General features: G+C 40.5%; 4 protein-coding genes and 1 pseudogene across 7 annotated transcripts; all 5 read right to left on the reverse strand.

The window, feature by feature from the left end:
• Window positions 1–39: 39 nt before the first annotated feature.
• LOC104777714 (protein TOM THREE HOMOLOG 1-like) lies at window positions 40–12,434 on the reverse strand. Of its 3 annotated transcripts, none has more exons than XR_015594424.1 (6): window positions 12,049–12,371; window positions 11,772–11,871; window positions 11,517–11,684; window positions 878–955; window positions 688–751; window positions 40–401 (listed from the first exon to the last, which is right to left on the reverse strand). XR_015594424.1 is itself a non-coding variant. In XM_010502010.3 (3 exons), the coding sequence occupies exons 1-3, from the start codon at window positions 12,241–12,243 to the stop codon at window positions 11,599–11,601; spliced, it is 381 nt and encodes a 126-aa protein (XP_010500312.1). In that variant the 5' UTR covers window positions 12,244–12,434; the 3' UTR covers window positions 11,304–11,598. The 3 variants fall into 3 exon arrangements, 1 of the variants encoding a protein (XP_010500312.1); XR_015594423.1 differs by having other exon boundaries at window positions 846–955; XM_010502010.3 differs by lacking the exons at window positions 40–401; window positions 688–751; window positions 878–955 and having other exon boundaries at window positions 11,304–11,684; window positions 12,049–12,434.
• LOC147947693 (uncharacterized) lies at window positions 7,590–9,292 on the reverse strand. Its single transcript, XM_087507399.1, has 3 exons — window positions 8,882–9,292; window positions 8,037–8,777; window positions 7,590–7,937 (listed from the first exon to the last, which is right to left on the reverse strand). Exons 1-3 carry the CDS (start codon window positions 9,290–9,292, stop codon window positions 7,590–7,592), a joined length of 1,500 nt encoding a protein of 499 aa, XP_087363525.1.
• Window positions 12,435–15,313: 2,879 nt separating the features above from the next.
• Window positions 15,314–16,058, reverse strand: LOC104777715 (pectinesterase inhibitor 1 pseudogene; annotated as a pseudogene). The gene has a single exon (XR_015594425.1). The product of XR_015594425.1 is annotated as a pectinesterase inhibitor 1 pseudogene (transcript).
• A 307-nt stretch (window positions 16,059–16,365) lies between these two features.
• On the reverse strand, window positions 16,366–18,780 carry LOC104777716 (dihydrolipoyl dehydrogenase 1, mitochondrial). The gene is made up of 3 exons (XM_010502013.3): window positions 18,235–18,780; window positions 16,702–17,962; window positions 16,366–16,603 (listed from the first exon to the last, which is right to left on the reverse strand). The coding sequence occupies exons 1-2, from the start codon at window positions 18,505–18,507 to the stop codon at window positions 16,712–16,714; spliced, it is 1,524 nt and encodes a 507-aa protein (XP_010500315.1). The 5' UTR covers window positions 18,508–18,780; the 3' UTR covers window positions 16,366–16,603; window positions 16,702–16,711.
• Window positions 18,781–19,246: 466 nt separating this feature from the next.
• LOC104777717 (putative protein phosphatase 2C 13) lies at window positions 19,247–21,467 on the reverse strand. The gene is made up of 2 exons (XM_010502014.3): window positions 21,032–21,467; window positions 19,247–20,564 (listed from the first exon to the last, which is right to left on the reverse strand). The coding sequence occupies exons 1-2, from the start codon at window positions 21,200–21,202 to the stop codon at window positions 19,584–19,586; spliced, it is 1,152 nt and encodes a 383-aa protein (XP_010500316.1). The 5' UTR covers window positions 21,203–21,467; the 3' UTR covers window positions 19,247–19,583.
• Window positions 21,468–22,883: the final 1,416 nt, after the last annotated feature.

A 22,883-nucleotide genomic window follows, 5' to 3' on the forward strand; every position in this document is an offset into this window, starting at 1 on the left:
TTCACTATAAATGTAACTTGTTCTAAAAATTCGGACAACTGGAGATAATTGACTTTATATTTTTGTTTGAAAGACTGAAAATGTGGACATCTCAAATCTTATGAATCTCCCATGGATATACAGATCCAAACTATATTTTCTTTCCCCCAAAAATCTGATGATCACATAGTGGCTCGAGTAGGTTAGACTTTTAGCACTCTTTTTATGGACTAATAATACTTGAGATGTTACAATTGTGATTAGAAAGAGTAGAGGTAGACGAGAAGAGGATGGAATAAGTTGATCGGTTTCTTCGCCACAAGCAATTCCTTCCCACCTTGTCATCGTGATTACAATTTTTTCCTATAGAAATCAGAGTCAGCTTTCTTTCCGCTCCATGTCCCACGCTATCTACCTTCTTTCTGCGCGTATACATACCAGAGAATATTCATTAGCCAAAGGAGATGATCATAAAACCAGCCCTTACTTCCACAAGATCAAAAGAGCTAAAAGGTAGTATGGATACTGAATATGTTAGATGTGAACAAATCAAAACAGAGGCAAGGAATGTTATTGTCCAATAGTTTCACAACTATCATTGAGAAACTGAAGCAATGAGAAAAACCAAAAAAAACCAGGAGTGTGTTTTGTCTGGAATACGACACAAAGGAAGCTGAAGCAATGAGGAAAACCAAAAGAGGAAGTTACCTAGTTTGGTACAAAGAAGAACTATTGGGACACCAGGGACATAGTGCTTCAGCTGAAGGATACACTGCAAACAGAAGATAAAGCAGCAAACATCACAACGAGATACCATCTTTAGTATTTTTACAAAAGTTTTTAGTAAACTTCATTTCAAGACGCACTTTCTTGGACACATTCTCATAACTAGCCTTACTGATAGGAGGGAATGCTAAGATGAAAACGTCAGCACCACGGTAACTCGTAGGTCTCAATCTGTTATAATCATCCTGCCCTGTTTACAGCAAAACCCAAAGTTTCATTAAAAAAAAAGCATAGCTGCTACTGCTACTACAACTACTACTACTACGTAAGAAGATCCCCAATATCCCACAATCCTAGTTGACAAGTGCTAAAGTAATAAATAACAGTGGATACATAATCCTGTTCCACGGTAAGTCTCGCAAGATTCAATGAGATACAAGCTTCACAAATCCTCACAACAGTTCAAATTCATTCATAATATATGGCCACAAAATTAAATCACATAACAAAACCAAACAAATCAACAATTTGTGTTGATGTCCAAATCGGTCCAATTAAAATGTTTTAATTCGGTGTTTAGAGGGTCGAAGTTCTCTTTTATATATGAAAAAGTCGGGCTACAATTGGTAACTACGAGCTACAAAACGACGAGAAGGAAACAATTGTCAAGCTGAGAGCTCGTCCAATCGATACTGCGAGAACCTGTTCTCTTGTACGCCGTACGCCGTACGCCGTACATTCACTATTTAGAGATTACTGTGTCGGTTCGTCATCTGAAAAAACCAAAATACCCTGCTCGGCCTAATAATCCTTTTGGGCCTTTTCTGGACTGGGCCTATTCTTGGGGTGAAATCCACCCCTAACAGTATTCCATCCCATCTTCAGTTCGTAGTAATGCGGAGAACTCTGTGTCCTCCAGTGATTCCCCGGCTGTCGCATAAGCTTCGAACCTTTGTTTCTGACGACAAGCTGATCCGAAGTCGGTAAATGATGGCATTTGAAGGGTTCGCGGACAAACATTGGGAAATTGGACAGTCGCGCGTGGGCTTTCCTGTTTCCCGAAAAACGCAGTCGCATCGTCACGCGTTTATCTTGACGCGTGTGACATCCGAAAGTTGTAACATCGCTTCAATCCTCGAGTTGTAATGATGATTTCTTCGGGAATCTTCCTTTCAACCCGATAAATACTCGCCCCTTCCTCATTTTAGCTTCATTCCTCTCTATCAATCATTTCCTCAGCTCGTCGTCCCAGGTACTCTCTTCCCTCGTTTTCTAGCTCGTCTATATATTGTTTTTCTTGAGACTATATGGCCTCCCCTCGGTCCACTTCGTCTGATTCTTCGGCGGCGAGCCACCTTCGTCAGAATACTTCGCCTGATTCTAGTGGTTCAACTAGATCGGATCGTCGTATGGCGAGGTCTCCGACGAGTAGCGACGTTTCTTCGGGATCGTCGTCTGATTCCGACGAAACCAATTTGGCCGAACTCCAACGTCGCATCTTCTCCAACGCGGCGGTTCCGAGCTCGTTAGCCCTTCCATGTCAAATCCCTTCTCTTGTCGACGAGGATTTTGACGAGCCGATCGTTCTGGCGAATCGCATCATCAGGCACCGATCTCCTCCGTCGGTTGCCGACCCTTCTGGAACCAGAGCGTATGCCCTCTCCTTCGTTCCCCGATCTTCCTCTAAGCGTGAATCGGCTCATGTGTCGGTTCAGATCAGTGAAATCCCGACCGATCCCGTTATTATTATCCCCGAGCGCGATCAGCGTCCTTGGGATGTTCCCGAAGGGTTCATCTGTCTCTCGGAGAAACTCTTCACCGAGTGTGGGGTTACTTTTCCCCTTCCCTCTTTTTTAATGTCGTATTTTGCTAAGCGCAAAATGGCAATTTCTCAGTTCGCTCCGGTTACGTTCCGGAAGGCGGTCGGTATCTCGATCTTGGCGAAGAGAGCGGGGATTCAGCTTTCGGTCGATCATTTTGAAGAACTTACCCGTCTAACAGCGTCTGACAGAAAAAAGAAACCTGGAGTTTATTATGTCAGTTCGCTACCGTCAAGCGTCTGGTCCACCTGCGCCCTCTCCACCTTCTCGCCCTGAGGTCCAACCCGAGACTGGTCCTTCCTGGGTCGACTCATCACGAAGATCTCCTCCGGCTTCTCGCGATTCACGTGCGGCTGAGATTCGAGCTGGCAAAAAACGGCGTCGTGTTCGTCTCCCCTCCCATCAAATCTCTTAGCTCTTCCCGCTGGAGCTGATTCCCAAGGAAAAAAGCCTGCGGGCGACTCCAGTCGTCGGAGGGAGCATTCCTCGAATCCTTCGCAGAAGAGGACAAATCGATCGGACCCGTCGAAGCGGCAGAAGACCGTGGACTATCGGTGGGATTTCTCTCATACTTCGGCGACCCGAGCTTTCCCAAACGACTCAGAGGCATGCACCCAGTTGTTTCGCAAGCTCCATTTTGGGTCAGGTCGTCTAATGCCGATCGAGAGGATGAAGGAGGGCGATAAGATCATCGATCTGGCGAATACCGCCTTCGAGGTTCGTAGTTCGTCAATTGATTTTTTTTTAAATTCCTATTCCTGATTCGTGGTCGTTTCAGCTCATAGGTCGCATGAACCGTCTCGCTTCTGGCTCCGAGAGGCGTGTTTACGATCTGGAGTCTGCTGCTTCTTCGACGCCTTCAGGTCCCTCGGTCGAGCAATTCAAGAAGCTCGAAGCTCAGCTCGAAGAGGCGGTTCATTCGAACCAGATGCTGAGCGGGAAGAACCAGACGCTAATTCTGGGCAGGCTGCCCTCGTGTCGAAGCTCAACATGGCAGAAGCATCTTGTGCCCAATTTCGGATCGCGCTGGACTCCGAGACGATGAGGCTTAGGGCTCGTCGTCGTGGGTTCAGTCGGTATCAAAAGATGGCTGCTTATCGTAGGGTTGCCGACCGTGCCCAGAATATTTTGGATCGTCACAAGACTCAAGCAGAGGCTGTTGAAGCATCTTGCCCAAAGTTGCTCAAGTACAACCAGGCCTTGGGGAATTTGCACATGCTCGAGGCTTTGGTTGCCGATGGCCAGATCTCTCTTATGGCTGATGGAGTACAGGAGAGGGTTGCTGCTGTGGTGGTTGGGCTAAAGGAGGAAATCCTCAAGATTGACATCCCGGATCTTAATCCCAGGGATTTCGACATTTCCTCCGTTTTTGCCGATCCTTTCCCTGATCCCCTCGAATGGGTTCCTTCCCCAGGTGTCGCAGATGAGTATGGTTCGGAGTCTGAAGGGGGCGCGGGTAATAGGTCGGAACGTGCGTCCAGTGAGGAAGCCGAGGAAGAAGATACCAATCCTGCTACACCAGGTCACTCGGCGGCTGATCATACTCTTCTCGCGCCGAACGATTCGACTGCCGCTCCATCAGTTGAACCCAATGTCCCAGAGGTCGGTGTTAGTTCTCCTATGGATGGTCTTGTCGCCCCTTGACGAGTGATTTTTTTTACTTATCCCCGTGATGTAGCGGATGTTGGGCCGTTATGGCATTGTGTTTTGTTGTTGGAACTTATTTCCGTTTTTTTGAGAATCTTCTTTTACTTTGGATTCCTTGATTTTGCTTAACTCGTATCGTCAAATTTCTTTGAAAATTTCTCGACGCTATTTCTTCTCTTCTTTAAACGTACGAGCTTCTTCTTGGGATCGACCGAGGGCGTTGCGTCATTTGCAACAACAAGGTCGGTGTCATTGGAAGAGAGCTCGTGAATATCCCACTGTTGGTCGTAATACGTCGTAAGTTCGACACACGACACGCGACTGGTTGGCGTTTCCTAAGTCACGAGTGGCGACTCGGATTTTTCTCGTTCGAGTGTGTTGTACAGGCTATACGAGTAACGAACTCGGTTTTATCATATAAGTGCGACACGCGATGGCCGACTTACCCATGAATTTGCGAGTAGCGACTCGGCTTGAATTATATAGATGCGACAAGCTGTGGTCGGCTTGTTCTCTTATTAAGAGTAGCGAACTCGTGTTTTTATATATAGGTGCGACACGCGATGGTCGGCTTGCCCATGAATTTGCGAGTAGCGACTCGGCTTGAATTATACAAATGCGACACGTTGTGGTCGGCTTGTTCTCTTATTACGAGTAGCGAACTCGGTTTTTTATATGTAGGTGCGACACGAAATGGTCGGCTTGCCCATGAATTTGCGAGTAGCGACTCGGCTTGAATTATAGAAATGCGACACGTTGTGGTCGACTTGTTCTCTTATTACGAGTAGCGAACTCGGTTTTATTATATAGGTGCGACATGCGATGGTCGGCTTGCCCATGAAATTGCGAGTAGCGACTCGGCTTGATTATATAGGTGTGACACGCGATGGTCGGCTTGCCCATGAAATTGCGAGTAGCGACTCAGCTTGATTATATAGGTGCGACACGCGATGGTCAGCTTACCCATGAAATTGCGAGTAGCGGCTCGGCTTAAATTATCTAGATGCGACACGCGGTGGTCGGCTTGCTCATGATTCTGCGAGTAATGACTCGGTTTAATTATATAGACGCGATACGCGTAAGTTTGGACCCCCCCCTTTTTTTTTTGCATGTGATGTATTGGGGTCGGTTCCCGTTTTGAACTATTTGCCGGGTTGGGGTTATATAGACGCGATACGCGTAAGTTTAGATAACGTGCTATTGTTTTTTTTAAATAGTAATAGTAGCGCTTTAGATGCATGGCGTTCCAGGAGCAGGGCACTGGCTCGCCGCTCATTGTAAGGAGCTCGTAAACACCGGGGTAGACAACTTTGGACACCTGGTACGGACCTTCCCAATTGGCTCCCATTTTTCCAGCATTTGGCTCGGCAGTGTTCTCGAAAACTTTTCGCAAGATAAGATCTCCCTCGTCGAAGTGCCGATTGTGGACTTTCTTGTTGTAGTACTTGGCGGCTGCGAGTTGGTAGTTTTGTATTCGTAGAAGTGCCTTCTCGCGTTCTTCTTCCAGCTCGTCTAGCCTGTCCAGAATCATCTGGCTGTTGAGTGCTGTGTCTTGGACGATCATTGTTCGGCGAAGGCTTGTACTGCCGACCTCAGCTGGTGCCATTGCTTCCATTTCGTAGGCTAAGGAAAACGGGGTATGGTTCGTAGCTTGTCGTGGGGTTGTACGATAAGACCAGAGCACTCCGTCGAGTTCGTCGGCCCAAGCGCCTTTCTTGGCGTCCATCCTCTTTTTGAGGCCGTCGAGTATGGTTTTATTTGTCGCTTCGGTTTGCCCATTTCCTTGCGGGTATCTCGGCATTGATTTCCTTAACGTGATTCTCCACTTTGCACAGAAGTCTTCGAATTGCAAAGAAATGAATTGCAAGCCGTTACCGGCGACTATTTCATAAGGTAGGCCATGGCGGCATATGATATATTTCCATACAAAAAGCTGAACGTCTTTCGCCTTGATGTTGGCATAGGAGTCGGCTACGACCCACTTAGTGAAGTAATCGGTGAGGACGAGGATATAACGATTCTTTCTCGACGCGGGTAGCGGACCGATAATATCCATTGCCCAGCGCATAAATGGGTATGGAGCTACGCCAGCTCGTAGAAGCTCGGTCGGTTGGTGGATGATGGTTGCGTGACGTTGACATTTCTCGCATTTGGCCACGAATCTTTCGCAGTTGGAGATCATTGTTGGCCAGTAATGGTCGTGCTTCTTGATTCGTAGTGCGAGGGCTCGTCCACCGGAGTGGTTACCTCCTGCCCCTTCATGGGTTTCCATCATGACTCGTTCTGTATCGTCGTCGTGCAGGCACAACAATAAGGCTCTGGAGACAGTCCACCGAAGCAGGTGCTCTTTCATCAGAGTGTAATGGGCAGCTTTTGTTTTCAATCGTCGTTTAGCCCATTTGTCTGTCGGTACGTCGCCATCTGCAAGATAGGCGCGTATTTCGACTCGCCAATCTGTCTTGACATCATCAGAAGGAGGTTTGAATTGCTGTTGCGATGTGGCGACTTGCCAAGTGGGTCTGATTTCGTTTGGGAGGTGAAGGGCGAGGCAGGTTTCTGCTGGAGTGTCATCGATGCTCGGCGTATCAATGCTTTCAACTGGTATGATTCGTCACAGGTCAGGGTTTGATGTTGATGCGAGCGCTGGTAGGGCATCGGCCAGAGCATTTTCCTCTCTTGGGATCTTAATGAGTTCGAACTCGTCGAAACGTTTGGATAGAAGTCTGACGAAGGTGAGGTAGGCGGCCATTGGTTCGGTTTTGGTGTCGTATTCCCCACTGAACTGATTGGCGACGAGTTGTGAATCGCAAAAAGCCCTGATTCGCTTGATTTGCATCCCGCTGGCGAGTTTAAGTTCGGCGATTAGTATTTCGTATTCGGCGACATTATTGGTTGCTTGGAACCGAAGTCGGAAGGATTGTTCCAGAATTTCCCCGGTCGGAGATGTTAGCCGAACACCCACATCGGAGCCTAGATAGGAGGACGCACCGTCGACATACAGTATCCACTATCCATCTGTCGGGTCGGACGGTGTAAGCTCGGCACCGTCTAAGTTTAGTTCAATTAAGAAGTCGGCGAACATCTTAACAAGTCGCTGGTAGTTGCTCCGGCGTTTTTTAGGCCGAAGAGCAATACCTTGTAACAGTAGGTCCCCCTGTCCGTGATGAATGATGTTTTTTCCTGGTCATCCTTGTGCATCAGAATTTGGTTGAACCCCGAGAAGGCGACCATAAAGGTCAGAAGTTCGTTGCCAGCGATTGCTTCGACGAGCTGATCGATCCGTGGTAGTGGGAAGCTGTCCTTTGGGCAGGCCTTGTTTAGGTCGGTAAAGTCTACGCAGATTCGCCATTTTCCGTTTTTCTTTTTGACGATCACTGGGTTGGCCAACCACTCTGGGTATTTTACTTCTACAATGGATCATACACTGAGTAGTTTGTCGACTTCGTCATTGACTGCTTGCGATCTCTCTGGGCCTAGCTTGCGTCGTTTTTGCTTGACTGGCTTGTGCGTTGGATCGGCGTTGAGCTCGTGTGTTGTGACGGTTGGATCGATTCTTTTCATATCAGTTACAGTCCATGCGAACGTTGAGATGTTTGTCTTGAGGAAGAGGATCAGCTCGGTGCGCATGGCTTTGGTTATTTCCGTTCCGATATTCACACATTGTTTTTCGTCGGCCTCGTCGAGGCTTACTTCTTTCGTTGCGGTGACGCCCTGTTGAATCGGGGTCGGTCTTCCATCGGTAGGCGACGAGTCATCGTTGCCGACCTGCTGCTTTGGTTGCTATAACTTCTTCGCTGTACGAATTTTGTGTTCGACCAGGAAGCAAGTTCTCGCGCTCTACTGGTAGCCGCGCAGTGTACACACACCTTTTGGGGTTGGGAATTTCACGCACTGATGGTACGTAGACGGGACTGCCCTCATCTTGTGGAGCCATGGTGTTCCGAGAATGACATTGTAGATGGTAGGCCTGTCGATGATGGCGAACTGGGAATATCTTGCCATTCCTCCGACAAAGATCGACAGGTAGATAGTACCGACCGACATGAGATGATCTCTGTCGAAACAGGTCAGAGAGTTGCACTCTGGCCTGATTTCGCTCTCGCCGATCTCCATTTGTGCCAGGACGTTTCTGAAGATCACATTTACCGAGCTTCCGGTATCAATCAAGATCCTCGTAACCTCACTTTCTCCGATCAATAGTTCGACGACTAGTGGGTCGTTATGCGGGAAATCTAAGTCTTCCAGGTCGCTGTAGTCGAAAGTTATCGTTGTATTCTCGGAACTGACCTTCGACGGCCAAGACTTTTTCATTTCGGCTTTCTTGGTGTAATCTCTTAATGACATGACCAAATCGTTGCATCCTACTAGTCCGCCCATGATCATGTTTATCCGTCTCATTACCGGGGGACGGTGGTCGGTCTGATGATCTGTGCGCTGTCGTTTTTCATGATCGTCATTATTTAGCGCCTCTGCTTCGTCACGGTTCTGGTCGGCGAGTGCTTTGGAATCTTTTACAAACTTCCGGTCAATACTTTCAGCTCGCTTGGAATCAGCTTTTCCGGGTCGGGTCGTCTTGCTTCTGTCATACTCGACAATTATTGCTCCCTTTTTGTACCACTCCATCAGGATTGTTTGGAGGTAACGGCACTCCTCGGTTGAATGTGTGGTACTCTGATGGAAGTCGCAGTATTGAGCTGCGCTGCTCTCACCTCCTTCCTTTCTGATGTACTTATTTTCACCGATCGCGAAGGTTCGACGAGTTCGGTCTGGGTTTCGGGAGAAGTTCTGGCACGGCTCAACGTGTTCGACCTTTGGAGCTGTGACTGTTGGTGGCTTGGCTGCGACGCTTGTTTCTTAGCGTTGACCACCTTTTCTTCTTCGACTTCTATGTGCTTCGCAGCTCGTAGTAGCGCGTCGGCTATGGTTTCTACATGGGTCAAGGACAGCTCTTCTTTAAACCGAGATTCGTACCACAGCGCGTTTTTGAGTGCAACGATAGCTGCGGCGTCTGGAATTGAGACGTTAACGACTTCTTTAACACGTCCGATGAAAGATCGAAGTGATTCATTTCGCCCTTGAGTTAGTGCGTACAGATCGGCATAGGAGTTCTTGTTTTCCATCAAAACGGAAAACTGCTTTAAAAACTCGGTTATCAGTTCCTTGATACTATCAATCGATCTGGATGGGAGCCGCGAAAACCAACTCAAAGCTGCTCTGGTCAAGTGCTCGGCGAAGACTTGGCATGCTCCAGCATCGTATTCTGTTGGGCTGAACTACAGGAGGCCGAGTGCTACCCCGAAAGTGAGCAGAAAGTCTTGTGGGTCGGCTGTCCCGTCGTAGTAACCCAGCCTTGGCTTGACCGCTCGCTTTACTGGTGTGGTTGCAAGCCTTATCGAGAATGGGGTTCGTTGAGTTGCCTCGAGCATGAGATCTGCGTCTGGTGCTCTACTCGTCGCTTTATGAAATATAGTCTCCATCTCTTGCATCTTTTCCCTAATTTGCTTCAGCTCGACATCCTTGGCGTTGTCGCTCTGTTCAACGTTACGCGGGTTAGGGTCACGCTCGGGTCCGCCAGTTCCCGCATACGGCCTTGGCATCATTCCTGCCGAGAAAAGATTCGTCGAACCTTGTCTGACGGCCTGGAGATGGTTGATTTCCTCCTGGGATCCTACCTGTGTTGCGGTAATGCGTCCAATCGAGTATTGGTTCGTTGTTCCTGTTGGTCGAGGCGTGCTAAGATCCCGCGGAATAGCTCGTCTATGCTGGAGACGGGCTGGCTATTGATCAGGGTGAGTTGCGATGACGAACGCTTCCGGACTCTCCACTGTAGCAGCCTTTCTTGGAGCGTCCGGGGTTGGAAGGACCGCCTGTCCTACTTGATCCGCTGCCGGGGTTGTTGTTCCCCCTGACGATCCGGCTTCCTTGCTTCCTTCCTTTGTGGCTATGGTCATCTCGCATATCTGTTGTAGGTTTGTTCTTCAAACTTTCAAAGAGAATCTCGACTTGGTTCCCCCTACCTGGCGCGCCAAATTGTTGATGTCCAAATCGGTCCAATTAAAATGTTTTAATTCGGTGTTTAGAGGGTCGAAGTTCTCTTTTATATATGAAAAAGTCGGGCTACAATTGGTAACTACGAGCTACAAAACGACGAGAAGGAAACAATTGTCAAGCTGAGAGCTCGTCCAATCGATACTGCGATAACCTGTTCTCTTGTACGAATTCCCTCTCCATTTTCTGTGTCCCCTCGCTGTACGCCGTACATTCACTATTTATAGATTACTGTGTCGGTTCGTCATCTGAAAAGACCAAAATACCCTGCTCGGCCTATTAATCCTTTTGGGCCTTTTCTGGACTGGGCCTGTTGTTGGGGTGAAATCCACCCCTAACAATTTGCATACATTGCCTTCGGCTTCTCTTCTCCTCCACCAAGACTAGGTAGATAGGAAGCTATTGATCACACAAACATAATTCAAAAAAAAAAACAGCAAACCACAAATCTAGAAAACCTTAAAATCGAAACCCAAAACTGAAACTGGAATACCTTTGAGTGGAATGTTCACTGAGCTCTTCCTCTAAAACAGAAAAATAATCGACCAAATTATGTAAATCAAAACCTTAATATAAAAATGTGCAAATAACGAAAACCCAAACACCAATTTCACCTTATCTGTCAAATTCGACCTAAACAATTTGATTTACACAGATGAAAATTAAGAAGAGGGAACGAGATTGAGAGTGGGAGAACGAGACAGAGACCGAAGAACAAGACAGAGATTGAGAAGGAAATATAACAGAGATTGATAAAAGGAACGAGACTAAGATTGATAGATCGAGATAGAAACTGAGGATTTAGGGCAACTCCATTGGTTGAATCTTATAGCTAAAAACTTTAATTTTGAATAAAAGTGAACAAAAGTGAAGTTAACAACTTTTTCAAAAACTTTCTATTTTTATGGGTTCAGTGGTAGTACCTAAAATTAGGCATGTCAATTAGGGCTTTACGGGTTTTGGGTCGGGCCGGGCCGGGCCAGCCCGATTGACACTCCTAAAATTGGGGTTCTTAATTTTAAATTTTTTTTTGGAAATTATTTTAGTATAATAAATTTTGTTTAATATCTTTAATATTATATATTTATAAAAACTTGAAAATGAATATATTTCATAAGATTTTAAACAAACAAGTCTAGGAGCAAGAAAAAAGATTAATTGTAATTGTAAGGAGCAAGAAAAAATCAGCAAGGAGCAAGAAAAAATCAAACAAGTCAAGAGAGATGGGCAGAGCAATTACTTAACCCTTGTGCCTTGGCTATTACGTCAAGGAACTCATCAAGGGTTCAACAATACCTTTGTGTTCTCTCTGAACTTGCTTCTTCTTCTGGCGATGCTAATCGTCGACTTGGACATAGACCACCATCAATCAATGAGGTTAAATCACAATGACACAATGGAGACACCAAACCTCTGGCTGCATATTCTGTGCATCTCGCCGGAAGACAAAAACTAAAGCTCGAACTATAATGAAAAACAAGAGGAAATCAACAAAAAAGATACACAGATAAACATAAAAAAAATAGTAACAAGAGAGACAAGAAAACCCACCTCCGTTCACTAGGAAATTGAGAAAATGAAAGACCTTTTGTGTAGTCCAGCCATATTCAGGAACCCTCAATTGTATTCTTACCAATTGGAACCTAGAAGGCTAGAACAAAAAAAAATGAAAACTTTCAATCAATGTTAGGGCTTTTCTTAACCAGCCCGCAACACATTCAACCTGGAATCCCTAACTTTTCAATTTTCTGATCAACCCTTTTTCCCAAATTCCAATCTCAAACCGAACATTTCAAAAAAACGAGAAGAGGACAAAAGTAACGGGTACCACAACAATGACGGAAACAATCCCATAAAGAACAGCGAGGATATGAAAGATACGATCTTGCCACACCGGAGATTCGTTCACGTCCGACCACCAATTCTTAGCCTCTTTCAGATTAAGCGCTACGATTGCCGCCGCCGAAGAAGACGACAAAATCCCCGACGAAGATGACATCATTTCCAAGACGCCGCTTCTCATCTCCGGCAAATAAAACACACACACAAAATTCCAGATTCCTTGTAGATTGAAAACTCCACGATTAGAGAATCGATCGAACCACACTTCGCCAAATAGAGAGAGACGAAGAAAGGAAGTCGGGAAAAGAGCAAGAGGGTAGAAGAAAAAAAAAAACTTATTATTTTCCTATCCAATCAAAAGGTGACACGCACAGGGTCCTTAATCGGTTGTTAACATTTTGTTTCACTTCAACATATAACTAGAATTAGACCCGCACGGGGAATATTCATTTATTTAAATATGATTTATAGTAAAAATTAGAATTTACATAAAGTATTATAGAAGATTGTATTTGTAAAAATAATCACTCATAACATATGTTTTGACGGACCAACCTGTAAAAGATTGTATTAGTGTAAAAATATATATTTATAATAATATGCATATACATTTATATTTGACAAAACCAATCTGTAAAATATTACATTTGTAAAAAATAGACAAACACGATGTACTCTTTTACAAAACAACCCATAAAATATTGCATTTGTATATATATTTGTAAGAAATACACATTCATGGTGTATATTTTAACAGACCATCCCACTAAAAGATTGTGTGCATAAAAATATGAGTTTGCAGAAGATACACAGTCACAATATATTTTGACAAACCAACCCTTAAAGAATTGTATTTATAAAAATATCAATCCTAACCTAAATATGTAAACAATTAATATAAACTCTACCGTATTATTGTGAGTTTTGCAAACCAACCCGTGCACTTTTGTAAAAGAGAATCCGATATTCTAAATCCTATATGTATATATTATATTGTTAGATTTGATTATATTTTTGAAAATATGATATTGAGAAGTAAATTTTTAGGATATTATAGATATTGTAAATCCTTATAATATAGGATTATGATACATCAGAATTTTCAATCCAAAAAATATATCAACTTATATTTTCGGATCATTTTTTAATAATGTAGTGTTATTACATATATTTGGTCATTGTTTGTTCTTAAAGTAATATATATTACAAAGCCTATATATTATATAATCCAAATGAGGTAATTTTTTTACTTTAAATGATTCCATAAACCGTATAGTTTTCAAATGTTAATACAAATAATATAAAATATTATGATTAATAAGTGAATGCGATTGGAAGGCTGTTTTTTTTGGCAAAATATGTACAAACATAAATAATGTGTTTAATTCCTTAATTTTAATGGTCAAAAACAAAAAAAAAAGCCAAGGAAAAAAATATTAAAAAACTATAGAAAAATATAATATCAGTTTGAATTCATGCTTGCCCATCGTTTTGATACATATGGAACGTATTGATTATCTCCTCTTGTATATGATGTTGAATCGAAAAATATAATATCGGCTGGATTCATGCTTGCCAATTTTTTATTCAAGTAATAAAATGGTGGCAAAAAGTTAAAATGCGAAACAAAGAAATATTCAATATTTATCCATCTCTAAGAACATATAATCATGATCATGAATCTCATTCATCTTAGCAAGAGAAAATTATATACATTGATAAAAGGACAAAAAGATTCATCTTAAATATTTGTTATCAGTTTAAACTTGAAAATTTAGTTAGAAAAGAGTATGAGAATACTAACCATAGGAAGAAAAAAATCAGGCAAAAAATTAAAGCATAATTTCTTGAACATGGCAATCATTATTTATCTGTTTGCGTTTTTTTGAATTAGCTGCAAAACAAATTACATAATTAGTATACTCAGAAACAAACGACATGAAATATGAATGTTCTTATAACAAAAAATAAACAATGACACATTTGTTTGGCTTGATAATGAGATGTTCTGTACAAAGGTTTTCATAAGAAACAACGGAGATGTGTGATATTTAGTTTGCCAATAAGATTATATATATAGAGGTCATAGACAATTAGGTTAGTTTTGATTTCGAATCAAAAACATTTTTGTGAGCAATTCATATTTATTATCATTGGCTATAATTAAGAAACACATTAAATTATAATATATGTTTAATATTGTGTATTAATTGTTTAAATTAAGTGTTTTCCCATATATAGTAATTCGAATTTATAAGCATAGTTTGTTTAGAAAATTTTAAAAATCTGAAATAAATGATGATTTGGTAATTTAAATTTTGATTATCGTTTCTACAGGTATCTCAAATAATATAACCAATAAATATGTTTATATTATATATACAATTTCGAATTGAATAGCTTGATTTTTATGGTAATAACTTTAAACGGTTTCCATAAATATTAGCTAATTATTATTGTCTAAAACTTAATTCCTTTTTTAAAATTAATTATTGTTTTTGATTTTCGGGTTTATATCCATATCCAACAAATGATCCGATTTCCAAGTATCCATAGGTTTAATTTCAGGTTTTTTTTTAATTTTTGACCCAACCCGAATTCAATTTTGTACTTCTCTTTTACTATTATAGGGATTATTTATTTTTATTGCTAAGCAACTTTGTCATCTCCATCTAAATACCACCAATGGAGATGACCTGGAGATGAGATGGAGATTGATTTAATGTAAAAACTAATAATAATAATAATAAAAAAGGTAAAAGAAAAGGATTTTCAAATATTTTTTACTGGCATATGCTCGGTCCCATTGGCTGAAGTATTCTCTTGACATTGTTCTATTATTTTAAACCATGATTTTTGGTTTCTTTTTTTTTTTTGTCTATTATTCTATTTTGTAAAGGTCAAAAAACAGCTTTTAAACACCAGTATTTAAGAGGAATATAGAATTATGACATCTAAACAAATGCGTTAACATATTTTCTTTTTTCATTTAAATTCTGTTATGTATGATAAGACTTCGTTACGTATGTCTTAGTACATCCTACTTTCTCCAATTTTGGTTTCCGATTCTCATCAGAAAAGCTACACTGAAAAATGAAAGACTTTAATCGATTCATACAATACTATAAAAAAAATGTAAAAACTACTATCCATCATTGAATAATAAGGTGAATTAAAGAATTAAGATTTTCAAATATTTTTCAATCAATGGCATGGGTTATAGATATTATCAAATTAATTAAAGGTTCATGTTCATTGTAACTTATGAATTTATATATTGACGGTTTTAATAATAACATAGTTTGTCCTCTTGCAAACAATACAATTTAATTAAAGCAAACACATGATGATGATTCAAATTATGTTCGACGTGGTAACATGTTAGAGATAACAAGAGCAATACCACATATATTCTTAATTGCTTTGCTGTTATTCACAACGGAAGCATCTACTGATCTCAATCTCTTCACATCATCTAAACATGAATCAGCTCCATCTAATGCAGCAGAAACTTTCATGTTCATCCCCATGCCATCTCCTGAAGCCAAATGCTCATAAGCTTCCTCTAGGTTTCCAATCGCGCTCTCATATTCATCTACGCATGACCTGTAAGCTAACTTGGATCGAGGGTCGACTCCTCCATCGATAATAGATTGGAGTCTTTTCAATGTTTGTTTTGCTCTTGATTGTGTAGAATCAATTGTGGTTTTTGCCAAGGCTTCAAGATTAGGCGTGGCGAATTTCGGATTGAGGAATTTAAGACAGAAAGATGGGTTTAAGGTTTTGTCACATATTCCGCTCATTTCTGAACTTGTGATTGCGTACGAGGAATCGATCAAGAGAAGCAACATGAGAGAAGAAAAGAACGCATTGTTCCTTAGATTCGCAGCCATTCTTGTTTTCTCTTCTTCTTTTGTTTTTCTTTCAAGTTTATGATAGAAAACAATATTCAAAGCAATTGAAGTATTTTATTTATATGGAGTAATTTGCGTACAACGCATTAGTCAAAACAGAATCAAGAATAGATGTTGATATGAACGATGAAGAAAGCTTTTACCATTGTTAGAAGAATTGCAAATATAGTAAAACTTATGGTATTTATCTATCTCCATGATTTAAAAAGACAAGACTATATCATCAGTTGTATCTGTGCTTAAGTAACCATGGAGCTAATCTGATAAAGTTTGGTCTCTTAGTGAATGTATGATGCCTCTTAGTTAAGAGGTAGGTAAACTACTAATGAAAACAGAGTAATCAAAATTTATGTTTAGCGTTAACCAGAAATTAAAAGCACTAAAATGTGTTCCGAGTAAATGTTGAATATTTATTAAGGAACAGGCTTAACCCGAATCAGAAACATATGAAGAACATTAACGAATAAAAACAGTATAGTATCATCTTCTTTCGCAACTCATTCCATATCCAAGAGGAATATAAAGGACAAATTCAAGGCTAAACCACAGAAAACCGAACCAAAATCCAACCCGGTTAAGATACGATTTGGCTTGTTATAGGTGGCTCACTCCTTTAAGGTCGTCGTCCTAGTGTGTGGGATGTGATACATAAGAAATCAAAACCGCAAATCAAAAATCAAAACCAAAATCGAATAAAACCAAACCAGACAAAAAGCGTGACATACCGTCTTCCCTTTAAATGTGAATGGGCTTGTCATAGGTGGCCATGGCAGCTTCCTTAAGAGCCTCACTCATAGTGGGATGAGCGTGACAGACTCTAGCGATGTCTTCACTCGATGCATCGTAGTTAATCGCAAGAACCGCCTCATGAATGAGTTCCCCAGCGTTTGGTGCCATAATGTGAACCCCCAGGATCTTATCCGTCTCCTTGTCAGCCAAAATCTTAACCAAGCCTTCTGCATTATCTATGGCCTTCGCTCTGCTATTGGCCATGAATGGGAATTTCCCAACTCGGTAAGTCACACCATCTTTCTTCAGCTGTTCTTCGGTTTTACCAACTGAAGCAACCTCAGGATGCGTGTAGACAACACCAGGAACCTTGTCGTAATCCACATGGCCGTGTTTCCCTGCTATGAACTCCACACAAGCAACACCGTCTTCTTCGGCTTTGTGAGCAAGCATTGGTCCTGGAATCACATCTCCAATAGCATACACTCCTGGGACATTGCTCACGAACCTCTCATTCACCAGAATCCTCCCGGCTTTGTCAGTTTCCACTCCGATTTTCTCCAGATCAAGTCCAGATGTGAACGGTGTTCTTCCTGCTGAGACAAGGACCACATCAGCTTCCAGAATGGTCTGGTCTCCTCCTTCTGCAGGTTCCACAGTAAGCTTCACACCATCAGAGGAGGAATCCACGGAAACAACTTTAGTCTTGAGCATGAACTTCATCTTTTGCTTCTCGAGTGAACGTTGAAACTGCTTGCGGATTTCGCCATCCATAGAAGGAACGATATCCCCAGCAAACTCAACCACCGTGACCTCTGATCCAAGCCTACCCCAAACAGAACCCATCTCGAGCCCAATATATCCCGCACCAATCACAATCAGTTTCTTGGGGATTTCCGATAGAGACAAAGCTCCAGTCGACGAAACAATCTTCTTTTCATCAATCGTAATACCAGGCAAAGACTTAACATCTGAGCCAGTAGCAACAATGATGTGTTTGCCTTTCACAACAGTGTTACCTCCATCGATTGTCTCCACAGAGACTTCATTGGGGGAAAGAAACTTACCATATCCCTTAACATAAGTTACCTTGTTCTTCTTGAACAAACCCTCAATACCACGAGTGAGGTTCTTAACCGCATTATCTTTCTGAGCCAACATAGCAGGAAGATCTACCTCAACTGAAGAAACCTTGACACCATGTTTAGCGAAAACATGCTTCGCCTCATGATACATATGTGAAGAGTGAAGAAGAGCCTAACACATCAAAAACAACACAAACAAAAAATGGATTAACTAAGCTAATAACATCATCATCATAACTTGAATCAGTATCTCAGAACACAAATTGCTAATGTTACTGTATCACAGAAACTTCTATTTCATTTCCATGGATTCAAGAAGACGAATACATACTTATGGAGTAATTGTGCCCAAGAAAATGAGAATCATTCTCCAGATTGATTAAATCACTACGATGATCAGCAAAATTGAAGAAACGAGAGGGGATGATTAATTGAAATTGAGACCTTGGAAGGAATACAGCCGACGTTGAGACAAGTACCACCGAGTGCGCCGCGTTTCTCGATACACGTGGTTTTGAGACCAAGCTGAGCCGCTTTGATCGCGGCTACGTAACCGCCGGGACCGCCGCCGATGATGACGACGTCGTTCTCGTCAGATCCTGAAGAGGCGAAGCCACGGGAGAGGGAAAAGGAGAGTTTGAGAGCGTCAGTGGGAGAGTTGGATAAGTTTCTGGTGAGAAAATACGCCTTTCTCCTGGCTAAATTCGCCATCGCCATTGTTGTTCGAGAGAGAGAGAGAGAGGGAAAGAGAGACTTGGCTGTAGAGATGAACAGAGCCGGCAAATGTCAAGAGAGGCTCTTAAAACCCTTTTTTTTTCCTCTTCAGATCACAAATATTAATATTTCCATAATTTACCAAATTTTATACATTTTTAAGAAAAGTATATAGATACTTTGATTTGTTAATAGAAGTATGTGGATACTTGAATTACATAAATCTCAATTATGTCCAAATTTGGAATTCATTATTTAAATCCACAATTTGAATGTTTTTTTTTTTGTCAAAAATATTTCAATTTTTTATATTCATAACAACTACACTTATGTTTTTACTTTTGAAGAAGGGTGAAGACTGAAGAAGGCTTTGGTTTCACACTAATCACGTAATATTCACTGTAACACAAATTGCTAATGATAATCTAGTAATATAAACAAAAATTTCCCAATAAAACTGTATTTCAGAAATTAGATTATCATTAAAAAGTTGAGTAACCCTACTTTATTCAATTGATATTGCATAGGAAATATATGGACATGAATTTTTTTGGAGGAGATAAGAGATAAAGATAGAGATGATGAGAAGCATTGACAGAAGGTTAGGATTGAAGCTTTTGAGATAAAACTCCAAAACCTTTCACAGTCCACAAAAACTCTCGACTTCCACAGATATAGTAGAGAGATAGAGAGAGTCTTAAACCAACCCTCATGCTCTCTCAGACAAAAATCTAGACTCAGATACTTAAATTAAATATCCTTAAAACAATCAATAATGGGTACAAATCGCTAATCCTCAAAAACAAAAACCAATTCCAAATAATCAGTTTTCAATAATCCTAGCAAAACTTCAGGCTGCTTTTTCTCTCTATCTCCCTCTCTCTCTCTCTCTCTCTCTCTGAAACAACCAAAAAACACAGATCAATCAAAAATGAGTAACCACATTACAAACATGTTCTTAACTCTCTATCACTCTCTAAGTCTCTTATTTTATCTTTATCCAATTGAATCTCAAATTAGAGAAATAATCATTCGATCAGTAACACCGATCCCTGTATATACTGCCAAAAACACTGCTTTCACTCTCCTCCAAGCATTGCTTGTAACCGAGACCGGGCTTCATCAGAAACGCAGAATCTTAATCTTCTCCTCTGAGGTTGTTTAGGTGAAGATGGGATCGAGGATAAGCAGATGACTACCACCGTCATATTATCTGACGAGTTAAGTCTTGCTGCTTCTTTTCCAAGTTCCATTGCACATTGTCTCGGGTCACCATGCCTCCTCAATCCTTGCCTTACATTACTCACTGCATTCTGGCTTGACAACACATCCCATATACCATCACATGCCAAAATCAAGAACTCGTCGTCCTCTGTTAGAATGATCTGTTGAATCTCTGGGTCCGAAATCAATGGAGAAGAGGACTTAGTGAAAGGATTCTTCAGCTCCCAATCCCCAATGGCACGGGTGACAGCAAGGACCCCGTTGAGGTATCCGTCTTCAAAGTATCCTCCTAAATCCTCAATCCGCTTTCGTTCTGGCTCATATGTTGATCTGTGATCGAAAGACATATCAACAGCAACTCCTCTCCTACAAAGCACTGCACGGCAATCTCCAGCATTAGCAACCAAAAGATGTCGTCCGATTATGAGAGCGGTCAAAGCAGTTGTCCCACATGAACCACTGACAATACTTTCATCAGCCATGGCTAGATCAGCCAAAGCAAAAGCCTTTCGGTGAGAATTCTCCAGTTCTTCTAAGAAAAAAGCGTCCACAATGGAGGGCATCTCCGGAAACACAGCATCTTGAAAAAACAATCTTGTCAAATTCTCCTTCATGTAAACTGCTGCCTCAGGCCCACCATGGCCATCAAACACACCATAAAAAGCACTTGGTAACGAGAAGTTGAAGGATCCAAGATGAGCTGACAAGTCGTCAATGCAAACGTGTTCATCCTCCATGGTTTCTCGGCTTCGAATGTCAGCAAAGCTCCCAGATCGTATAGCTGGGATAAACTCACTAGTTGGATATTCAATAGTAGTAGTCACACAACTCATGCCCTGTTACAACAAAAGTACATTTGTTTAACATAACTGTTCATAGATCAGATAAAACAGTAAACTTTGCAAAAACAAAATAAACAGAACAACCAGAACAGAGCAAGATCAACAATTTAAAAGCGCATTAAAGTCGTTCCCTTCATCAATATTAAAACTGATCTATGAACACCTTTAGCTAACAGTCTTCGCAATATAACAAAAAGCATAACTTCTTTCCCCTTAAAAACACCAAACTAACTTGCATTGTCTACATGATTCTTCAAGAACAGAGCAAGCCAGATTCAACATCGATATGCTTACAGAGGAAACAAACAAAAAACCTAAATCTAACCCACCAAAAAGACTCAATTTTGAGGATGAAGAATCAACATTAATCTGATCCCACTTGCAATTTAATGAATAATTTCCAAAAAAATTGGAAACCCAATTAAGAGATTAAGATGAAGAACCGTAAAAAAGAGACATACCGATCCAAATCGAGGCGTTTCAGCAGAACCGGAAATCTCAGCACGAACAGAGTCAGAAACTCGAACTTCGTCGATCTGATAATTATTCTGATCTTTTGGAGCGGAGATATGGCACTTAACGTCAAGAACCCTGATCTCAGCTTCAGCAACCACCGTTTGACTCAGAATCATGATGACTTATATAAATCCAAAAATCGAGCAGATCCGATTGAGAATTCACACACCGAAAGGTACAAAGATAAGAGAAGAATCGAAGAAGAATAAATATAAATCCCACGAAATTTGGGAGGTAAGAAGAGGTGCTTTGCTTGAACGCAATTGAGAAATTCGCCTAGAAGAATAAAAGATGAAGACAGGGGAAAAATAAAAAAAAAAGAGAAATTAGGGTTTGGTTTCTGTGTTGGGTGTTTATTTGCATTTCACCCCATGCCTTGCTATATTAAATGTAACAGTAAAATAATAGTATATTATAAAAAAAATAAAAATAAAAATAAAAACTCCTTTTAAATATTTATTTTAGAAAAGTAAAAAGAATTCTTTAACTTTTTTATTTATTTTTAATTCCAACTTCCATATGGGACAAACAAAATAAAATAGTATTAATAATAATAATAATAATAATAATAATAATAATAATAATAATAATAATAGAAATCCAAAATGTAATAAATTCTTATATATTCTTTGTGATCTTTACTCTTATCTTCTTTTTTTTTTCTAAAGTATATTAATATTCGAAGGTTTGGAAATTCCCAAAAATCTAAACGGGACATATAAGTATAAGATTATCATATTTTAAAGCTTAAATTTTTTTTTTAAATCATTGCTTTTTTTTTTCGTCTTCAATAAAAATATTTTAAAAATCATTGCTATACTTATTCTTTTCTCTATATAATGGTTTTTTTTGTTTCATGTTTCTTATCTTTAAATTTTAGAAATTGTAAGAAAATATATATGTAAATAAATAAATTATAATATAATCTACATGTTTGTCTTTTTATAATTTGAAAGTTGACAAACAAAACAATCCAACTGTTTATATGTGTGTTTTGCATATTTGAAGAAAAGTCTGAATTTGACAGCTATATACAAATATTTACAATTATTATTGGTGTAAGAAGCAACAACCATGCGTGTGTGGTGGCGCGAGGTTGAATCTTTAATCTTGGGCGTAACTTCGCTCATTTAATCTGAACAGTGGTGGTACTAATATTAAAGAAGATAAACTTAATTGAATGACGAGGTTGGAATATTTTTCTGATAATTTCTTGATATATGCTTCTTTCCTTTTCTTTTTAACCTTCAAATCAATTTTTAATAATGAAACAGAAAATTCTAAATGCACATAAGGTGACTTACTGACTTAGATGAAAGCTATAGATATTTCCAACGTAAAGATATTTATTTAAGGTAAACTCGAATAAAAAAGCATTCTCACTTGAGATGAAAACATTCTTTTGCAACTACATCCGCTATTATTATCTAATCAAGTCACTAAATTACGACCATTATGCACGATGTACGATACGATTGAGATCTTGAAATTTAAACTTTTTCCTTTGCGTTATAAAGTTTAATTTCCACTGACCATTATTCAAACGGAATGGTAACTTTTGTAAACCCTTTTGCTGAACGCCTGAACCTGAACCTACGTCAAAGCAAGTCTACATATCGGAGCTGATGGTGAAGGGGATCCTCATGGTTTTCTTTTCTTGATGATGTGGGGACAAGGTGGGATGGTAAATGATGGCTTTGGGTTTGGGTTATATCGTCTCGCCCATAACACACACGTGATAGGAAGTTATTTCGACTATACATCTTCAGCTGTACCTTTTTCCTCAAGATAACTATA

Source organism: Camelina sativa, chromosome 3, assembly GCF_030686135.1.
Source record: "Camelina sativa cultivar CO46 ecotype springtype chromosome 3, ASM3068613v1".
NCBI lineage: Eukaryota > Viridiplantae > Streptophyta > Magnoliopsida > Brassicales > Brassicaceae > Camelina > Camelina sativa.

Excerpts from the sequence above, each read along its gene's own strand:
- LOC147947693 (XM_087507399.1), bottom strand. The coding sequence starts at position 9,292 with ATGGAAAACAAGAACTCCTATGCCGATCTGTACGCACTAACTCAAGGG. Across the intron at positions 8,778-8,881 it reads GTACATCAGAAAGGAAGGAG|GGAGCAATAATTGTCGAGTA; the intron begins GTGAGAGCAGCG and ends TGGTACAAAAAG. Across the intron at positions 7,938-8,036 it reads AATTCCCAACCCCAAAAGGT|GTCGGCAACGATGACTCGTC; the intron begins GTGTGTACACTG and ends CCAAAGCAGCAG.
- LOC104777714 (XM_010502010.3), bottom strand. The coding sequence starts at position 12,243 with ATGAGAAGCGGCGTCTTGGAAATGATGTCATCTTCGTCGGGGATTTTG. Across the intron at positions 11,872-12,048 it reads TTGTTTCCGTCATTGTTGTG|CCTTCTAGGTTCCAATTGGT; the intron begins GTACCCGTTACT and ends TTTTTGTTCTAG. Across the intron at positions 11,685-11,771 it reads CAATTTCCTAGTGAACGGAG|TTCGAGCTTTAGTTTTTGTC; the intron begins GTGGGTTTTCTT and ends TTTTCATTATAG.
- LOC104777716 (XM_010502013.3), bottom strand. The coding sequence starts at position 18,507 with ATGGCGATGGCGAATTTAGCCAGGAGAAAGGCGTATTTTCTCACCAGA. Across the intron at positions 17,963-18,234 it reads TCGGCTGTATTCCTTCCAAG|GCTCTTCTTCACTCTTCACA; the intron begins GTCTCAATTTCA and ends TTGATGTGTTAG.
- LOC104777717 (XM_010502014.3), bottom strand. The coding sequence starts at position 21,202 with ATGATTCTGAGTCAAACGGTGGTTGCTGAAGCTGAGATCAGGGTTCTT. Across the intron at positions 20,565-21,031 it reads AAACGCCTCGATTTGGATCG|GGCATGAGTTGTGTGACTAC; the intron begins GTATGTCTCTTT and ends TTGTTGTAACAG.